This window comes from Rhinopithecus bieti, unplaced genomic scaffold, assembly GCF_001698545.2.
Source record: "Rhinopithecus bieti isolate Rb0 unplaced genomic scaffold, ASM169854v2 scaffold_55804, whole genome shotgun sequence".
NCBI lineage: Eukaryota > Metazoa > Chordata > Mammalia > Primates > Cercopithecidae > Rhinopithecus > Rhinopithecus bieti.
In genome coordinates, this window is record NW_016821450.1 from 34,382 (window position 1) to 52,173 (window position 17,792).

At 42.2% G+C, this 17,792-nt stretch overlaps 1 gene segment (V, D, J or C); it reads right to left on the reverse strand.

Moving 5' to 3' along the window:
- Positions 1 to 6,671: 6,671 nt before the first annotated feature.
- Positions 6,672 to 16,107, reverse strand: LOC108520829 (Ig heavy chain V region 6.96-like). The segment is given in 3 exon segments: positions 6,672 to 6,805; positions 9,564 to 9,714; positions 16,006 to 16,107. Coding segments are annotated over 3 exon segments (387 nt in total).
- Positions 16,108 to 17,792: the final 1,685 nt, after the last annotated feature.

Here is a 17,792-nt window from a genome sequence, read left to right on the forward strand (position 1 = left end):
AAAGAAAACAGGCCTGTAAACCAAAGAGTGTCTGAGACTAATCTCAATAGATTTAGGAAGTTCATTTTTCCAAGATTAAGGACATGCCAGTGACACTGTCTCAGGGAGTCCTGACAATATATGCCCAAGGTTGTGGGGCACAGCTTGGTTTTACACAATTTAGGGAGACATGGGACATTAATTAATATATGTAAGATGTACATTGGTTTGGTTTAGAAAGGCAGGACAACTTGAAGTGCAATGAGTGCTTCCAGATCATAGGTAAGTATGAGACAAATGCTTGCATTCTTTTGGATTTCTGATTAGCCTTTAACTGAATGCACAATTTGTAGGAATAGTCACATAGGCCTTAGTCTGGCTTCGCAAAACAATAGAGCAAAAGGAGCAATCAGGTACACATTTGACTTACATGAGCAGGGAGACAACTCCGTCCTTGATACAAAAGGATCTTCCTTGTGGTCAAATTTTGAAGGAGGTATAGTTTTAAAAATCGTAGTAACTATCATTTTAGGGAAAGAATGGGGGGTGGGTTTGCCCCAAACAGTTTCCAGCTTGACTATTCCCTTTGGCTTAGTGATTTGGGAGTTTCAGAAATTTATTTTCCTTTCACAAACATGGAAATCTTGGGAGAAGCCAGTTCTTGTAGAAACAAAGCCATAGTGTTAGCTAAACTGAGACAGAAGCTGCCATATGAAATACAACCTATTACAAGATAAAGCTACAAACATGTATTGGATTGCTTAAATTCCAGTGTGGTTAACATGTTGTCGTGTGAAATTCTCAAGAACAACATACTGAAGGGCATTGATAAAGTGAATTAAATATGGCCTGAGAAGGACTCTGTACTTCTATGTTTGAGTCTTTGTGGACAAACTGTAACCTGCCTGAATAGGGAGACAACATTGAAAACCTGACGTAGGAGCATGTACCTGTAACAATAGCTGAGTCTTGGCCAATTCCAGCAGCCACAGCTCAACCACTCATACACTCTCGAGTGTGCAAACTGTGTTTAAATAAGGCAAATTCCAACTTGTAGCCAATCCAGCTATTTCTATACCTCACTTCTAATTTCTGTACATCATTTTTTAAACCTATAAATCTTCTTCCACCACATGGCTGAACTAAAGTCTCTTTGAATCTGCTGTCATTCTGGGGCTGCCTGATTCATGAATCATCCATTGCTCAATTAAACTCCTTTAAATTTAATTCAGCGGAAGGTTTTGTTTGATCAGCATTCCTATCCTGTTGAATCCCTTTGCCCTAGAACGGGGACAGTCAGAAAAATCTTCCTTTCCCAAAGTGTCTAAGAGAGAGGGAGAGCCCACACTTCCGAAATGCATTCAGACCCACCTCCCTCATTAGCATTACAGAACTGAGGAATTACCTACCCTGCAGGGGCCAGCCACTGGAACCATTATTCCAGAGGCAATGGTGGAGCCCTAGAGGAAATAAGATAAAAACCGAGATTCTCACCAAAGTTCCATAGAGATGCACCTCCACCTGTCATGGGATCAGATTCTTAATCTGCAGGGCATGGCAGCAGATCTAGAAGGTGATGTTAACAGTGGATGTTGGAGCTGTGGGAGGGAACAACTGGGAAAAACAGGAGAAAATATACATGTTTAACTCAGTAGACTTCAAGTTGTTTACATATTAATGGTGGAATATTTCATAGCTAAAGACCTGATCTAGCATGAGAAATAACAGAGAGATAACGCATGGAGAAATCAACAGTGGGAAGCTGAGGTTCAAGTTCTAATGTTTGTTTACTGATATTTGTCCCCTGGCATGTCCAGAACTTCGTGAGCGAAGAACTCCTCTAATAGAGAAACAAACTCTCACAGGACATGGTCCTCAAAATGATCTTCAAATGGCACATTAACAACCTCAACCTTTTTGGGTTTTGCCTTCTGCAGGTTGAACTCCTGGCATGAGTGTGTCTCTCAATGCTTGCACACATTGAACTGATAGAATTATTTTTGTTCTACATCTTCCAACTATTAAGATATCTGAAAACTCTAAAATTTTCTCCTTTCAAATTTGGTTCTCATTGACTCATTGGGTTAGGTAAATGCTCCAGGCATGATAGGATATGGAAAGACACATTGGTAGTTTTTGCTAAGTTATTTATGTTTTATTTTATTTTTATTTTTAAAAATAAAGATGAAGCCTCACTATGTTTCACAGGCTGATCTCACACTCCTGAGTTCACGAAATCTTCCCACCGCAGCCTCTCAAATTTCTTGGATTATAGGTGTAAGCCACTGTGCCTGGACATTGATTACTTACTTTAACTTTTTTAATTGCATTTTTGTTTTGAAATAAGTGTAATTCAGGTGGTGGAAAAATTTTTTCCTCAGAGTCCTCTGCAGCAGCTCCAGGACTGAAATCTGTGTTGAGTGGGCTCTGGGCCTGCCCTGCAGCTCTGCCCTCACCCTGCTGGGGACGATGCTGTTTGGGCTCACAGAGCCTAGTCTCCCAATGTCGCTCTCCCAGAATGAAGGGGCTGTCCCCTGTTCACAATGTTCTTTCAGCAGCATCTAGTACTTTTGAAATTGTCTCTTGAAGCAGACATTTGGCATCACTATACCCTGTAAACTGCAGGGAGAGCCCAACACAGATTCCACAAAACCACCCAAGAGTCTCTTCCCTGGGACTGTCAGAAGCAATGACACAGTCAAGATCCATGGTGAGTCCAGAAACTGATAGAATTTGGAGAATCCTGGCCGGGCGCGGTGGCTCAAGCCTGTAATCCCAGCACTTTGGGAGGCCGAGACGGGCGGATCACAAGGTCAGGAGATCGAGACCATCCTGGCTAACACGGTGAAACCCCGTCTCTACTAAAAAAATACAAAAAAAAACTAGCCGGGCGAGGTGGCAGGCGCCTGTAGTCCCAGCTACTTGGGAGGCTGAGGCAGGAGAATGGCGTAAACCCAGGAGGCGGAGCTTGCAGTGAGCTGAGATCCGGCCACTGTACTCCAGGCTGGGCGACAGAGCGAGACTGCGTCTCAAAAAAAAAAAAAAAAAAAAAAAAAAAAAAAAAGAATTTGGAGAATCCTCTTATTTCTTTTAGAATTCTCTATTAAAATGTCACACCAAATAGTATCTCCACAGAGAGAACTACATGGCTCAAAGCCCACAAAAATTAAAACACACACGTACACACACACACACACACACACACACACACACTGGTATGGCTGATTTTTACAGTAATTGGCTCCTAATTTGGGATCTTTCCTAGTGTAAACCAAAGGTTTCTGAGACAGATCTCAATCAAATTAAAATTAATTTTGCCAAAGTTAGGGCATGCCTGGAATTAAGATAAAAGTAATCACAGAAACTGTGTGGTCTGTGCCATTCCCCAAAGACAATTTTTAGGACTTTCAATACATAAAAGGGAAAAGTTGGCTAGAGGGGAAAGAGGGATGGTATGAAAATTTACATGTTGTAATGAAAAAGAGGTGCATAGAGAACTAGACAATCATGTCAGCATTTTACATAAAATAACATGTACAAAGAGATATCTGCACAGATGTCTGTGAAGATATTTAACTTTTTGTCTGTGGCTATTGTCTTAGGAATGAAAGGAAAATCAGTTTCTTGCATGGATCGTCCTTTAGGTTTTTTTCCCCCTTCGTGTCACAATGAATTGAGATCACAAGTTTTACTTTCCTTTCATATTTTCCCCACTTTTTCCTTTTCAAAATCTTTCAGAGGAAGCATTTTACAACCAGATGAGTTTCTGGTCTCCTGTTTTATCTTTCATGGGTAGGACGGATTATTCCTAGATAAACAGGTCCCATGTTGTTAGTATAGCTCATTGTTACCTACCTTGCAAATGTTGGGAAGTTTCACATCCCATTAATAAGAAAATAGTGGGAGAAAAAGAAAAGTAGAACACAGAAAACCAAGGAGGAAATAACAAACAATAATAAAGGGAAACAATCCTGGAAACTGATACAGGCCTTGTAACCCTGAAGGCTGTACATGAGTAGGGTAAACCACAAATGTCTGAGACAGGTCTCAGTCAATTTAGGAAGTTTATTAATATGGTTTGTCTGTGTCCCCATTCAACTACAGATCTTTTTGATGTAACTAAGTTCATTTTTACTTTATAGAAATTATAGAAGTGGAATTGTATGTATGCACTTGTGGTTTTTTGCCTTATTTTTCTTATTCAGGTACTTGTTATTTTAAGCATGGTGTTGAGTGTGTCCGGCAGTACTTGATTGTAACAGTGGGTATTATTCCAGTAAATGAATTTGCCACAATTTGTTTGCCAGTTAAGCTGCTGGCTAACACTTGGATCGCTTTTGGTCTCTGGGTATAATAAACAAAGATGCTACTTAGCTTAGAGAAGTAACCAGCTAAGAAACACATGGTTCTTATTTTTACATAACATGAATAGCAGGCAAAGCAGAAAAGCTGCACACTAATCAATTTGCTTCAATACATCAGATAATTAAAGTTGGGGAGCTCTGTGCGTGTGTCAGTTCATGTGTTTGTGTGTGACAGAGAAAGAAAGGAGGAAGAGAGACCAAGAAAAAAGAGACCCCACCTGTTTGGACCATAAGGTATGAGGTACTCAAGTAAACACAGGGACTTGGTGCCTGATGGACAAGGTCCACATCAGATGGAGAGGACAACTTGATGCACCTCCATATGGGTATATATTAGTGTTTACATAAACACAATTTTCTAATCATATAAACACTCAGACACATTAGAGAAGATGTAGTGGAGAGGTCTGGTGGTGAAATATTATGGTGAAAACAACTCACATCTACAGCCCCTTTTCTGCCCTGTTGCATCTGCCCCGATGCTGAGCCTTGATCCTGCTCATCCTTGACCCCTGACAATCATCCTAAGCCCCTGTACTGCCCTGAGTGCCCCCTGCTGGTCCTATGCACCCCTGCAGGGAGGTTTGTGTCTAGGCTCACAATGAAGTCCCCTCATTGTGTCTTTTGCTTAAAAATGCATAGTTGTGTGTTCACTGGACACAGAGCTCAGCTGTAAGAACTGTTTCTTGGATGTGGATATGGACTCTTGAGAAGTGGGTTGTAATCTGTGCTCCCTTCAACAATCCATGAACCTGATCCACTCCTGTCCATAAGGGACAAGCAGATACTATTCTAGCAGGAAGCACTAGTTGTGATGGGGAATCCAGAGACAGTGCAGGTGAAGGAGAGGGTCTGTGAGGATGTCACAAGCCACAAATGCACTGAGAAACACAGTTGTTGAAGTTAATGGGTTCTGGACAACATGGTGAAATTCCCAAATACACACATTTTTATGAGAATAAAGAGCTCTTGTCCAATTTTTAAGTCTCCTAGAATAATTCAGTAGATTTTGAGGTTAGATTAAAAAATATTATCACATGTTTCTTCTCAAACTTGCAATCAAACAAGAAAGAGAAACTGCTGATAGAAAAACGAATATTGAATTATTACCACCATGTGTGATAATGATGATTGTTAGAATAGGATTGACCTGTGATAACTTAAGAGTGTCCTAATTCTGAGCCCACAATTAGACGTGAGCAGCAATCAGAGGGAGTGAAACACCTGACTCAGTGAAGCTGCACCTGGGGGTCTCTGCAGGCCCCGAGTGGTACAGGAACAGCTCCTCCCTCAGACTCAGAGTAAGGACAATTTCTGCTCTTTATCTGGGGAGGTGAAGGTGAGTGTGTGGAAAGTACCAAACTTCCTCTAATCAAGATCTCTGCACATGGAGAGAAACAAAAGTATAGGAGAAACAACTGGTTTCAGTTTAGATCGAACAATTTCTCATGAGAAGGGCAATACCATCTCTGGATCCTGCACAGAATTAAGAAACAATGAATTTGGGGTAAAGTAGAAAATTACAAATGAATTTGGGGTAAACTAGAAAATTACAAATGTTTGCAGATTGTGTTATTAATTATCTATGTCATCTGAGAAAATGAAGTAAAATCATGGTTTTATATAAAATCCAGAGTCTGCGGGCCCTGAGAATGCACCTCTAATTCCTGCAACATCAGGGAGCCCACTAGACCAGGTCGCCTCTAACACTGCACTCTAACACCCGTCACCTGGTGTGTGCCAAAGACACCCATCCTGGGAGCCCCTCCCAGACAATGATGGTGCACAGTGGAGACACTAAGGCATGGCTGCTGCTGGGACACATGGGAGATCCCTGATGGAAAACTGTCTTCAGCGAGGTACCAGTGGCTTTCATGGTCTTAGCTTGGACCACAGGGTCATTATTCAAGCTCCATTAAACTCCCACCCTTCTCCAGCACTACTTGTGAGTCTTGCATTGTGGGGTGACAGTGTCTACAGACTCAACCGGCTGCCTGTGCATTTTTCTGCCTCCAATACTTACATCTGTTTTTGGGACATATGAGAATGTTTCCTCTTTTAAATTAGTTTTCTAATCCAGGGACCTCACGGTGGGCACAAAACAGAAATGTACAGAGGCTCAGAGGGGAAATGTTAGAAGCAGAGGAAACCACAGACCCTGAAGGAAAGCAGCCCTTGCCCTCCCTCCATCTGCACCTGCCCTGGGGCTGCACCTGGTTTGGGAGTGCTGAGTGTCCCCTTCAACCCAGACTCCTTTCTTCTTTTTGCAGGAAATTTTGTGTCTAGACTCACATGGATGTTTCCTCACTTGGGACCTTATGTACAGCCTTACATGGCCATGTCCTCAGCTCTCTGACTGTTCATTTGCAGATACAGTGAGTTCTTAGCATTGTCTTTGGAGATGGAGAATCTGCCCTTCACAGAGTCTGCATCGTATATCTGACTTCCATCATATTTTATATCTATTACTCCAGCCCTTTCCCTGGAGACTGGTGAACTCGGCTAATTCAGAAGATACTGAAGGCGAATCTGGAGGCTACACAGGAGAGTCTCAGGAACTTCCCAGGTTGTCTCAGCCTCTATGGACTCAATCAGCTGCACCTCACACTGACCCCTGAAAATACGCACACATCCTGGTCAGAAACTGCCAAACATATCCACTGTTTCTCTCACTCATATCCACTCACTGTAGTTCTCTATGAGTATCCTTTTAAAATACCATCAAGAAAAAATCAGCTTGGTTCAAACCCCATAGTGAGTCCTCTGTGTTCAGTGCTGGTTACCAAATGGAAAACCCTGGGAATCCCAGGGCTGTGGCTCTTCTCCCAGAGCTGCAGGGCCAGGTCTGGGCTTGTTTTCACCAGGAGAGGGAGGGCCCGGTTTTTATGTCTCCTCCTCCGTTGCAAGTTCAGATGTGGGACGCCTGAGGAGACGGCAGTGCCCAGAGTGGATGTGAGACTCCTGGAGGAGTTTGGTGGCAATGGCAGCATTTGGGAAAATATGATGACTTACAATGTGACTGTGCCATGAAACTCACTTAGCAATTATTATTTTTTACACCTGTGAACAAATAAAAATATGACTAAGCAAACTTTAAGAGACATAAAGGGAGAAATAGAAAATGATACAAAAATGAGAGAAGACCTTAATACCTCATCACAATCATGTATAGCAAATACGGAAAGAAAATTCTTAAGCCTCTGAATTTGAACAACACTATTGAACAAATTTACCTGAAAGGTATTTATAGAACCTTCCAACCAAAACCATGTAATACACGTACTTCTGAAGCACACATTGAACATTCTCTGTGATAGGTTATATGTCATATAATAAAATGAGCCTTAACATTCAAAGAAGTAATGCCAACCCTTCTCTAACTCTTTCAAAAATTGGTGAGGAGTCACCCTTCCAAACTCTTTTTTTGAGGCTACCATTACAGTATTACCAGTAATAGTCAAAGGCACCAGAAAAAAAGAAAACTATAGATCCATATCATCAGTAGACATAAATTAACCAAACGCAAAATAGTAAACAAATTCTAAAGTTTTTTTTAGAAGACCATACACCATGACCAACTCAAATTTATTCTAAGATGCACAGATGATTCAACATCCTCAATCAATCAATTTGGTACACCACATTAAAACACTAAAAAAAAAAATCTCACTAACATTTCATCAGATATAGAAAAAGATTTTGAAAAAATTCAGGGTTTCATTATAAAACCTCTGGACAAATTAGACAAGAAAACAACTTGAACATAAGAAAAGTCATTAAGAAAAGTCACAGCTATTATTATACTCAATAGTAAAAGGTTAGAATATTTGGGTCTATTATCTGTAACAAGGTAAGAATAAAGCTTTAGGCATTTCACTTCCAGGCCTCATCATTTATTACAAACAGAGTAATAAATCAGAATGGCAGTGGCATAAATGCATAGAGATCTTAGATATAAACCACATATTGATGGCCAGCTGATATTCAGTGTGAGAACCATCGATATACAATGGCTAAATTATATTGTCTTCCAAAGAGCGAGCTATGAAAACTGGATTTTCATGCAAAGAACTAAGAATTTTAGGTTAGAATAAACACAAAAATTAATTCTAAATGCTTTAAATATTTAAATGTGAAACCCGTAATTGTTAGGTTCTGACAATATTCAAAAGCTCTTCTGGTTTGCACAACACAGAATCAATTCCACATCCACATCTCATTCTGACCGAACAAGCTTATGCCCTTCCGTTCCCCTGGGCCGGTCAAACTTCCAGATGACTCTTCCCGCAACACAGTGGAGGGTCCCAAGCACCGGGGAAAGAGGAAATTCCTTCCCATCATCTCTGTCCATGCGCTGCAGGAGCACAGCCTAAGCCCCAGCCTGAGCTCCAGCAAAAAACTTGAGCTCCGGAATGTAGACCATATCAACACACATCTTCTTTCATGCAGCAGAAAAAAAACTGAAAAAAGTGAGAACAAAAAGAATGAAAAGGATTGACAGCAAAAGGTGCAAGAAGATGAGTGTTAGATACAGCTTGCACACCTTTAATATCAGGAGAAGAGTCCAGACGTGAAACCTGAAAGGATCTATATATACACTTACTCTGGCCCAGCCTTTCTCTTGGCTTGGAATCAGAATCTCCAAGCCTTTTTCTAATCAGGGATTAAACGTAGTTTCCTGTCCTGAGTCTGATTGGAGACCCACAGTCACCACTGGCTTCGCTCAGGACTCGGATTCCTGGTGAACTATGGTTGAAAGACATCTTATGCCTGGAAGTGTGATCTGCATTTTGTCCTGTGAGACTAGGGTTTATATTAAACTTTTTAAAAGGTGGGTAGATTTGGAGATTTGTTGGTAGGCACAGGACTCTAATGTAGTGAGGTCTCTGGGAAACTGTCAGATGGAGCAGGGAAGTCCAAACACGAGAAAACCAGCCTCCTACCCTCTGTCTGCACTGGCCGCTGGGGTTGAATCTGACAGTGGGAGCTGAGCGCCGCCTGTAGCTGATTTCCTCCACGTGTTTCTGCAGAGAGGTTTGTGTCCGGGCTCAACCTGACTTCCCCTCACTGTTTGTCTGTCACAGTAATACATGGTCGTGTCCTCAGCTCTCAAACTGTTCATTTCCAGATGGAGTGTGTTCTTGGCATTGTTTCTGGGGATGGTGAATCAGAACTTCACATAATGTGTGTAGCGTGTGCTACTCCAATCACTACTAAAACATGAGACACACTCAAGTCCTTTCCCTGGAGCCTGGCACACCCAGTACATCCAGTTGCTCCCAAAAGTGAATCCAGATACTGCACAGGAGAGTCTCAGGGACCCCGTGGGCTGTTCCAACTCTCCCCCAGACTCCACCAACTGCACCTCACACTAAACAACTTAAAACACAGAGGCATCCTGGTCAGAAACTGGCACATATTTTCAGTTTCTTTAACTTTTATGCAGTCACACTCAATATTTCTAGTTCACCCTGAATTCACTTTTAAAATAGTAACAAGTAAATCCCAGCTCAGCCCAAACCCCATGGTGAGTCCTCTGTCTTCAGTGCTGATCACCAAGTGGAAAAACCTTAGAATTCCAGTGCTGAGGGTCCTCTCTCAGAACTGCAGGGTGAGGCCTGCGCTGGTTTTCACTCGAGAAGGAGGGTCCTTTGCATATTTCCTACTAAATAAAAAAGTCTGGGGTGGGACACCATAAGAGAAGGCATTGCCCAGAGAAGCTGATGGTGTCCTGCAGGAGTTTGGTGACTGATGGTATTTGGAAAATATGCTCTCTTATTAGGAAATTGTGCTGTGATAAACAGCACTAAATATGTGTGTAAATTATGTCTGTGACACTCAAGGTTTTTTCCATTTACAGATGTGAAAGTAAACCAGCTCACAGAGTGCCTATGTCTGTGTCTAAGTGCTCATGTCTGAGATGAGTGAGTTCCGGTATCTGAGCCTGTGCTCCTCATCACTGTGCTCCCTGAACCAGGACAGAGCTGGACATGTCTAGTGTGGTTTGCAAAACTCACTGACTGTAATGAGAACATTGTGATTTGGTTACACTCTAGCGTTCACCTAAAATTATGGAGAGAACTAAGGTTCACGCAGATAAATTTTCAGGTATCACTGGCATTTAACATACTGTTATCCATTTTCTATGAGTTCTTCTTTGTCTAATTTTTTGTTTGCTTTTAATAAATTTTATCAGATTTGAAAGATTAACTTCACATATTTAAAGTATCCAATTGATGAATATCACATAACTTTCACCACTATTAATAAGCTGGACAAGTGAGTTCCCTCAATTTTTTGTCCTGTTTGACATTTCCTCCTCCTTTCCCTTTCCCTTCTTCTACCACTTCCTCAGGCAACAACTGACCTTCATTAGATTATTGTAGATGAGTTTTTATTTTCCAGAATTTATAGAAATGGAAGAATTTTGTAAATACAGTTATTGGTCTTATTTTACTCAGCATAAGTAGATATTTTACCTTGTTGTTATGTATATATTTATTGATAAAAATGATGTGTAGTATTCCAGTGAATGAATTCAGTGTAATCATTTTTCCTATTAAGCAGCTAATTAATATGTGGAATCTTCTGTTACTCTGGGTTTTATTGAAAATATCTGCTGCTCAGCTTGGAGTTGTACATATATAAGAATTTTTTTTTGTATTTTACAACAATGACAACAAAAACAGATAAACAAAAAATATAAAATTTGGCAAATTGTCTTTAATACTTCAGATAATGGAAATTTTAAGACAAACAACAAATCTGAAATTTAGGGAGAGACAAGTTCTTGTAGAGAGTAACAAAGTCAGGGTATGAGATTACCTGAGGCAGAGCCTGACATATGAAATATAGTCTACTACAAGATAAGGCTTCAAATACATATTGGATTGCTTGAAGTCAAGAGTGGAGAATGTGCTCTAGCATAAAATTCTCAGGGACCAAATACTGAAGAGCCTTCCTATTCTCTTGAATATCTGTCCCCTAGAAAGTGGGCAATCACATAAATCATTCTGTACCCATGTGACTATCTGGGAGAGAATGAGAGCCCCCACTTCTAAACACATGGAGGCCGACCTCCCTTATCACCACTACATAACTAAGCAATTAAACTTTAGGGACAAGCCTCTAAAACCAATATCCGAAGGGCTGAAATAGATCCTCTAGAGGATGGAACAAGGTGACAATACAAAGCCAAGCAGAAATGAAAACCCCATTGTTGCTATTAAGGCTGTAATCAGTTGACTGTAGCTTAGGTAGCCTGGCATTGATATCCTGGTTGGGTCGGATTCCAATCAGCGCAGAATGGGAGAAGGTAACACGCCACGGTGTTTCAGCAGGTTCAGCTCTCTCCGCGTCTTCCAGCCTGCATTTGTTTACAGTCGATCTTATGAATAATGAACATCCCTAGACACCTCATAATTATTATCCCCTATATCTCAGAGAAATTGGCATGTCCATCTGCAGATTGTTAAGCCTGAATATCAGTCAGAAAGAAACTCTAAAATAAAATTATATTTACTTGAGAATAAGCATGGCAATGGGAATGTGCAAGGGCACATTTGGGTGGGTAAATGAGGCAAGTGTTTTAAAGGAAAAACAAGGAGGGCTACATATGCGGTTTTGAGAAAATTAACCTGTGAGAATATGACCAATAACAGGGGTGGCATCAATCTAATATTGGACAGGCAGTGCTGGGCAGATGTACTTAGAAAAGTAATTATTTTAAGATTGTGCTGGCCTTTGTGCAAGGTTGTGGTTTTGCAGAATCTATGACAGTTCTTGTTAGGGAAGACATGTGTGTGAGAACCCTCCCTCATGGCCTTCCCAGCTCCATTTCCCAGGGTTTCAACACAAATTGTTCCATTTGGATTCTCACAACTTTCACAGTCTAACACTATGGTGAGAAAAGTGACTCTATGACAGTTTGCACAGCACAGGATCAAGTCCACATCCACAACTCATCCCCTTCATCACTAATGGCCTCATTCATCTCAGATGTGTCTCCACACAACATCGTGCAGGGCCCCGAGTTACGAGAAGGAAAGAAAGTCCCATCAGCCTCTCTCATGTGGCAATAGGAGCCATAGCCCAAGACCCACCCCAGCTCCCAGGAAAGGACTTGAGCACTGGAATTTAGACAACAGGGATTACATCTTCATCAGGAAGCAGAAAAAGCAAATGGAAAAGTGGAAGTCACATCTAAAAGAAAATGGACATAGCAAAAGAAACAACTAAACACCACCTAAAGATATATGTGGAAAGCAAAAGAAAAAATTAAACTCCAGTGCTAGATGCTGAATTTTATAATTTCTTGTCAAGAGAAGGTTCGTATATGAAAGCTGTGAGTTTTTTTTATGACACCTGCCTCTGGTGCAGACTCTCCCTTTGCTATGATCAGATCCATAAATAGGATTCAAATCAGGGGATCTCACTGGAGGCGTCCTCTTCTGGTCGATGGGAGAAGGCTCGCTAGAACCCCTAAAATTTTTCAGGACTCTGATCTTGTTGACAATGGTTGATAATTTTTCTTCTCTATAAGTGTCAATCTACATTTTGTGCATAGGAATATGTCCATATATATATACTCACACAGAGAGGAGAGAGGAGAGAGAGAGGAGAGGAAGAGAGGAGAGAGAGAGAGAAGAAATGACAGTGGTAGGCACAGAATTCTAAAATTAGATTCTTTACTGAAAATGCCAGAAGAAGGTGAAGTCTCCCATCCTGAAAGGAAACCAGCCTGTAACCTCCGTGTGCACCTGCCTCTGGGGTTGACTCTGATCAGTGGGTCCTGAGTGTCCCCTGCAGCTGATTTCCTGGCAGCGTTCCTATAAGGAGTTTTGTGTCTGGGCTCACACTGACTTTTCCTCATTGGATCTCTCGCACTGTAATAGACAGCTGTGTCTTTAGCTTTCAAAGTGTTTATTTGCAGATACAGTGAGTTCTTGGTGTTTTCTCTGGAGATGGTGAATCGACCTTTCACGGAGTCTGGGTAGTATGTGCCTCCACCAGTAGGATTAATGGGAGACCCATTCCAATCCCTTCCCTGGAGCTTGGCACACCTAGCGCATGCCATAGCTACTGAAGGTGAATCCAGAAGCTGCACAGGAGAGTCTTGAGGACCCACAGGAGAGTCTCCGAGGCCCCCAGGATGTGCCAAGCCTCCCCCAGACTACACCAGCTGCACCTCACATTGAACACCAGTGGACACAGAGACATTCTGTTCAGAAACTGCCACACATCTGCACTGTTCTCTCACTCGCCTCCACTCACACTCAATATTTCTAGTTCTTCTTGAATCACCTTTTAGAACAGCAAAACCCAGTGCAGCCCCAACTCCATGGCATGTTTTCAATGTTTAGTGCTGATCACTGAATGGAAGCACCTTGGTATTCCAGGGCTGGGGCCTGCCTCCCAGAGCTGCAGAGTCAGGGCTGGACTGGTTTTCATCAGCTAAGGGAGGGTCCTATTTTCGTGTCTCCTACTGTACAACGAGCTCTGGGTTGGCGTGGCCGGGGAGAGGGGAGGACCAAGAGCAGAGGAAAGATTTCCTGGGGGAGATTTACACGGAAAATAATATTGATCGATAAGACGATTGCATTTTTTTTCCTTCATTTATGTGATGAATTACAATCACTGATGTTGGGGTGATCAGACCCAACACCAGGTCGTGGGGGTGACGAAGTCCAGCAGAGTCAAAGGAATGAGAAAAAGACAGTTTGAGAAAGTGTGACCAGGAGACCATCGCGAGTGTGGAGCCTGTGAAGGCCCCAAGCACTGGAAGCCCAGCCTATTTCTTGGTGATCAAACAAAGAAACAGGTGGTGAGAATGTAGGGGTCGAAAGGGCAAGCACACGATCTATAGCTGTGATGGTTTAGCATTTATATGGAACACGTTCTGCTACTTGACATAATGGGAATACAATCGATCTAGGAGCCTGGGAGGGCTAGAAGCAAGGAGCCAGCAAGTCTAGACACATTCCAAAGGCCACGAGGGATTTTATGCCCTGAGCCCTGGACGTTATGTCAGATACGCAACCGCTGCCTCACCTTTTTTTCCCAACACAGCTTTTTCCCAAAATGCCCCCTTCTCTTTTTTGTAAAACGGCCACAGCTATCATTATTACTAGCATAAAAGGTGGCCTCTTTTAATTGAGCGAGGCAATTGCAGGCTGTGCAGCCCTTAATTGCTGGTTGGTGATCCAGCTTCATTTTTCGTATCCTTTATTCAAAATGGAGTCGCTCCGGTTTGAATGTTTCCCACGTATCTCCCCTTTCCCTTTTACAAGAGGACCCTTCATCCTAGGGGTTGCAGAAGGATGAAGGACCGTCTTCTGTAACTTCTTCATGCTGAATAGGGACAATGATATTCCTGCCAATTAGGATCTCTTGTATTCAGTGTAGAGAGGAGCTCAGTCAGAAAGCATTGGTCTGTTAAGCATCTATTGTATCTCTGAATCCCAGCAAAGGTAAAACCCTGGCGCTCCAGCAGTTTCTCAGTTTCCTGTGTGGTTTTCTTGATCTGTGCCCATGTTATGGGGGTTGATGTCAGTGTGACTCCAGTTGGTCCTCGTTCCATCTTCGCATTCAAATTCAACTGGCTCATGGCTCTTACTGGGGGAACCTGTAAGAGCTCTTACTGGGGGAACTGATCCATGGTTGGGATCCATGCGTCCCTCCAGTCTCCCGTTCCATGGTTGTACACATCTTGAGGGCACCCAAACTGTTCATTCATCTCCTGCAAAAACACAAGCATACCCTCAACCCCACGTTAGTAAATCTAGCAAAACAGATGCAAAAACTTCTGTGGCTGTAGCCAGGAAGCCATTGATAATGAGAAACAGGCCCTTTCTAACAGAAGGCACAGAGAAAGCAAATTGAAGCTTCTCAAACCTTTAATTTGCACTATACAGGTGGTTCCACTAGATGCTGTGGCTCATGATAGATCTTCAGATATTTGGTGGGCACCCACAAAGGCACCTGATGGTCACCTGGAGAGATACAAGCAAATCCTCTTCCCCATATAATTATCTTTCCTTTTTCCCAGCTCTTTGTATGTGACCATATCTTTTTCTAAGGCCTGCGGCATTAAGATTAAAGAATGGAAAGTTTGTGCATCAGCAAAGACTGCAGACACCAATGTATCTACCCTTTAAGTTTAATTAAAAGACCAAAAGGTCCTGTTGGAGAGAAAAGAAAGAGCATTTTTATCCTTACCTCCCTCCCCTCTATTCCTTTTATATTTGCCCTCTCAGATTTTGATTGGACTTTGAGAGCCATAGCTAATTTCCATAATTCAGAATGTTCTCGTCTGTCCCTACAAATCTCTGCTAGTCTTTGCTAGTCTCTTGTACCTCTTTAGGGCACTGACCTTATATTGCTAGTCTTTACTTTTGTACCTTAGGTCACTGACCTTATATTGCTAGTCTTCTCCTATCCCTATCTGTCCCTGTGGTACCTGTTAGTTCCTGCAAGCTCCTGTCTTTCCTTACTTATCTCTACTTACTTATCTCTACATCTTCCTGGAAACCTTATTGATAACCCTGGTTAGAGCTCAGAAATCCACCCTTTAAGATTCAGCAAAAGACAAAACAGGGACCCCGGACCCGGCACCAGATTGAAGGGAACAGGAAGTGCTCTCTTCAAATCAGGAAAACCAGACTCTGGCCCCTGCAGACTTCAACTCCCTGTCAGCATCATCCTCAATGTCCTGGAATGAACTGTTGATCATGGCAATTAACACATTTAGCAAAACAATGACCATTGTAACATTATTGACTTCATAAAGAACATAACCAATGTTTTCAATGAATTTGTGGCTATAGTTGATGACTACTGATTTCACTTTAGAAAGCCCAAATATATCCCAGAATAGTGTCTTAAAACTCTCTTAAACTACTGTGAAGGCTTCATCTGGTTTTCCACCAATGCAGTAGGAGTAGAGGTTGAACATTCCAATCATAAAAGCCACAAACACCACAATGAACACATTCAGCCCTGTAGGGGCCAGCCCTACAGGGTCTGTGGGTTTTTCTCCCTGTGTGCAGAGATGAGAGATCATAGAAATAAAGACACAAGACAAAGAGATAAAATAAAAGATAGCTGGGCCCGGGGGACCACTACCACCAAGACACTGAGACCGGTAGTGGCCCCTATGGCAGGCTGCGCTATTTATTGGATACAAGACAAAGGGGCAGGGTAAGGAGTGTGAGCCATCTCCAATTATAGGTAAGATCATGTGGGTCATGTGTCCACCGGACAGGGGGCCCTTCCCTGTTTGAAAGCCGAGGAGGAGAGAGAGAGAGAGACAGCTTATGCCATTTCTGCATATCAGAGGCTTTTAGTACTTTCACTAATTTTGCTACTGCTATCTAGAAGGCAGAGCCAGGTGTACAGGGTGGAACATGAAAGTGGACCAGGAGCGTGACCGCTGAAGCACAGCATCACGGGGAGACAGGCCTCTGGATAATTGTGGGCAGGCTTGAATGATGACAGGCCCTCCACAAGAGGTGGTGGAGTAGAATCTTCTCTAAACTTCCCCGAGGTAAGGGAGACTCCCTTTCCCAGTCTAAGTAGTGAGTGCTTTTCCTTGGCACTGATGCTACCACTAGATCATCGTCTGCTTAGTAATGGGCATCTTCCCAGACACTGGGGTTACCACTAGACCAGGGAGCCCTCTGGTGGCCCTGTCCGGGCATAACAGAAGGATCACACCCTTGTCTTCTGGTCACTTCTCACCATGTCCCTTCAGTTCCTATCTCTATATGGCCTGGTTTTGCCTAGGTTATGATTGTAGAGTGAAGATTATTATAATATTGGAATAAAGAGTAATTACTACAAAGTAATGGTTAATGATACTTATACTAGATATAGATCATGGACATGATTATAACTCTTGTTATTTTATATATTTTATTATACTGGGACAGCTCATGGCCTCGGGCTCTTGCCTCGGCACCTGGGTGGCTTGCCACCCACACAGCCCATGTCATGCCTGTGTGCTCATTAAATCTGTTTTTCTCTAGGAGAGGCAGGTTAATAATGAAACTGAAGCTTCAAGATGACTATTTGCCCTATGCAAGGCAGCCCATAATTTATTTTTTCCAGGGACTACAACCAACCAGGCCTGTATGTCAATCTGTAAGCATCCAACTGCAGGTCTACTGTAAAAATAGGTCTTTTGTCAGACACTTGATTAACTCAATATACAGCCTTTCCTGTTGGATTAGTACTACCAAAGCCTCCTTTTCTTTTCACTGTGCTGCTTATGTAAGGTAACTGTGTTGCTTATGTAAGGTAACAGCAACAACTGAGGAATTGTTTCTCCTGGGGAGGAAGATCACAGAGATGAGCAACTAATAACTAATTGAATTTTTCTGATGTAATCATAAAAAATTACTCCCATATGCACAGTGACACCTCTAGATCTTTCAAGTAATAGATCAACTG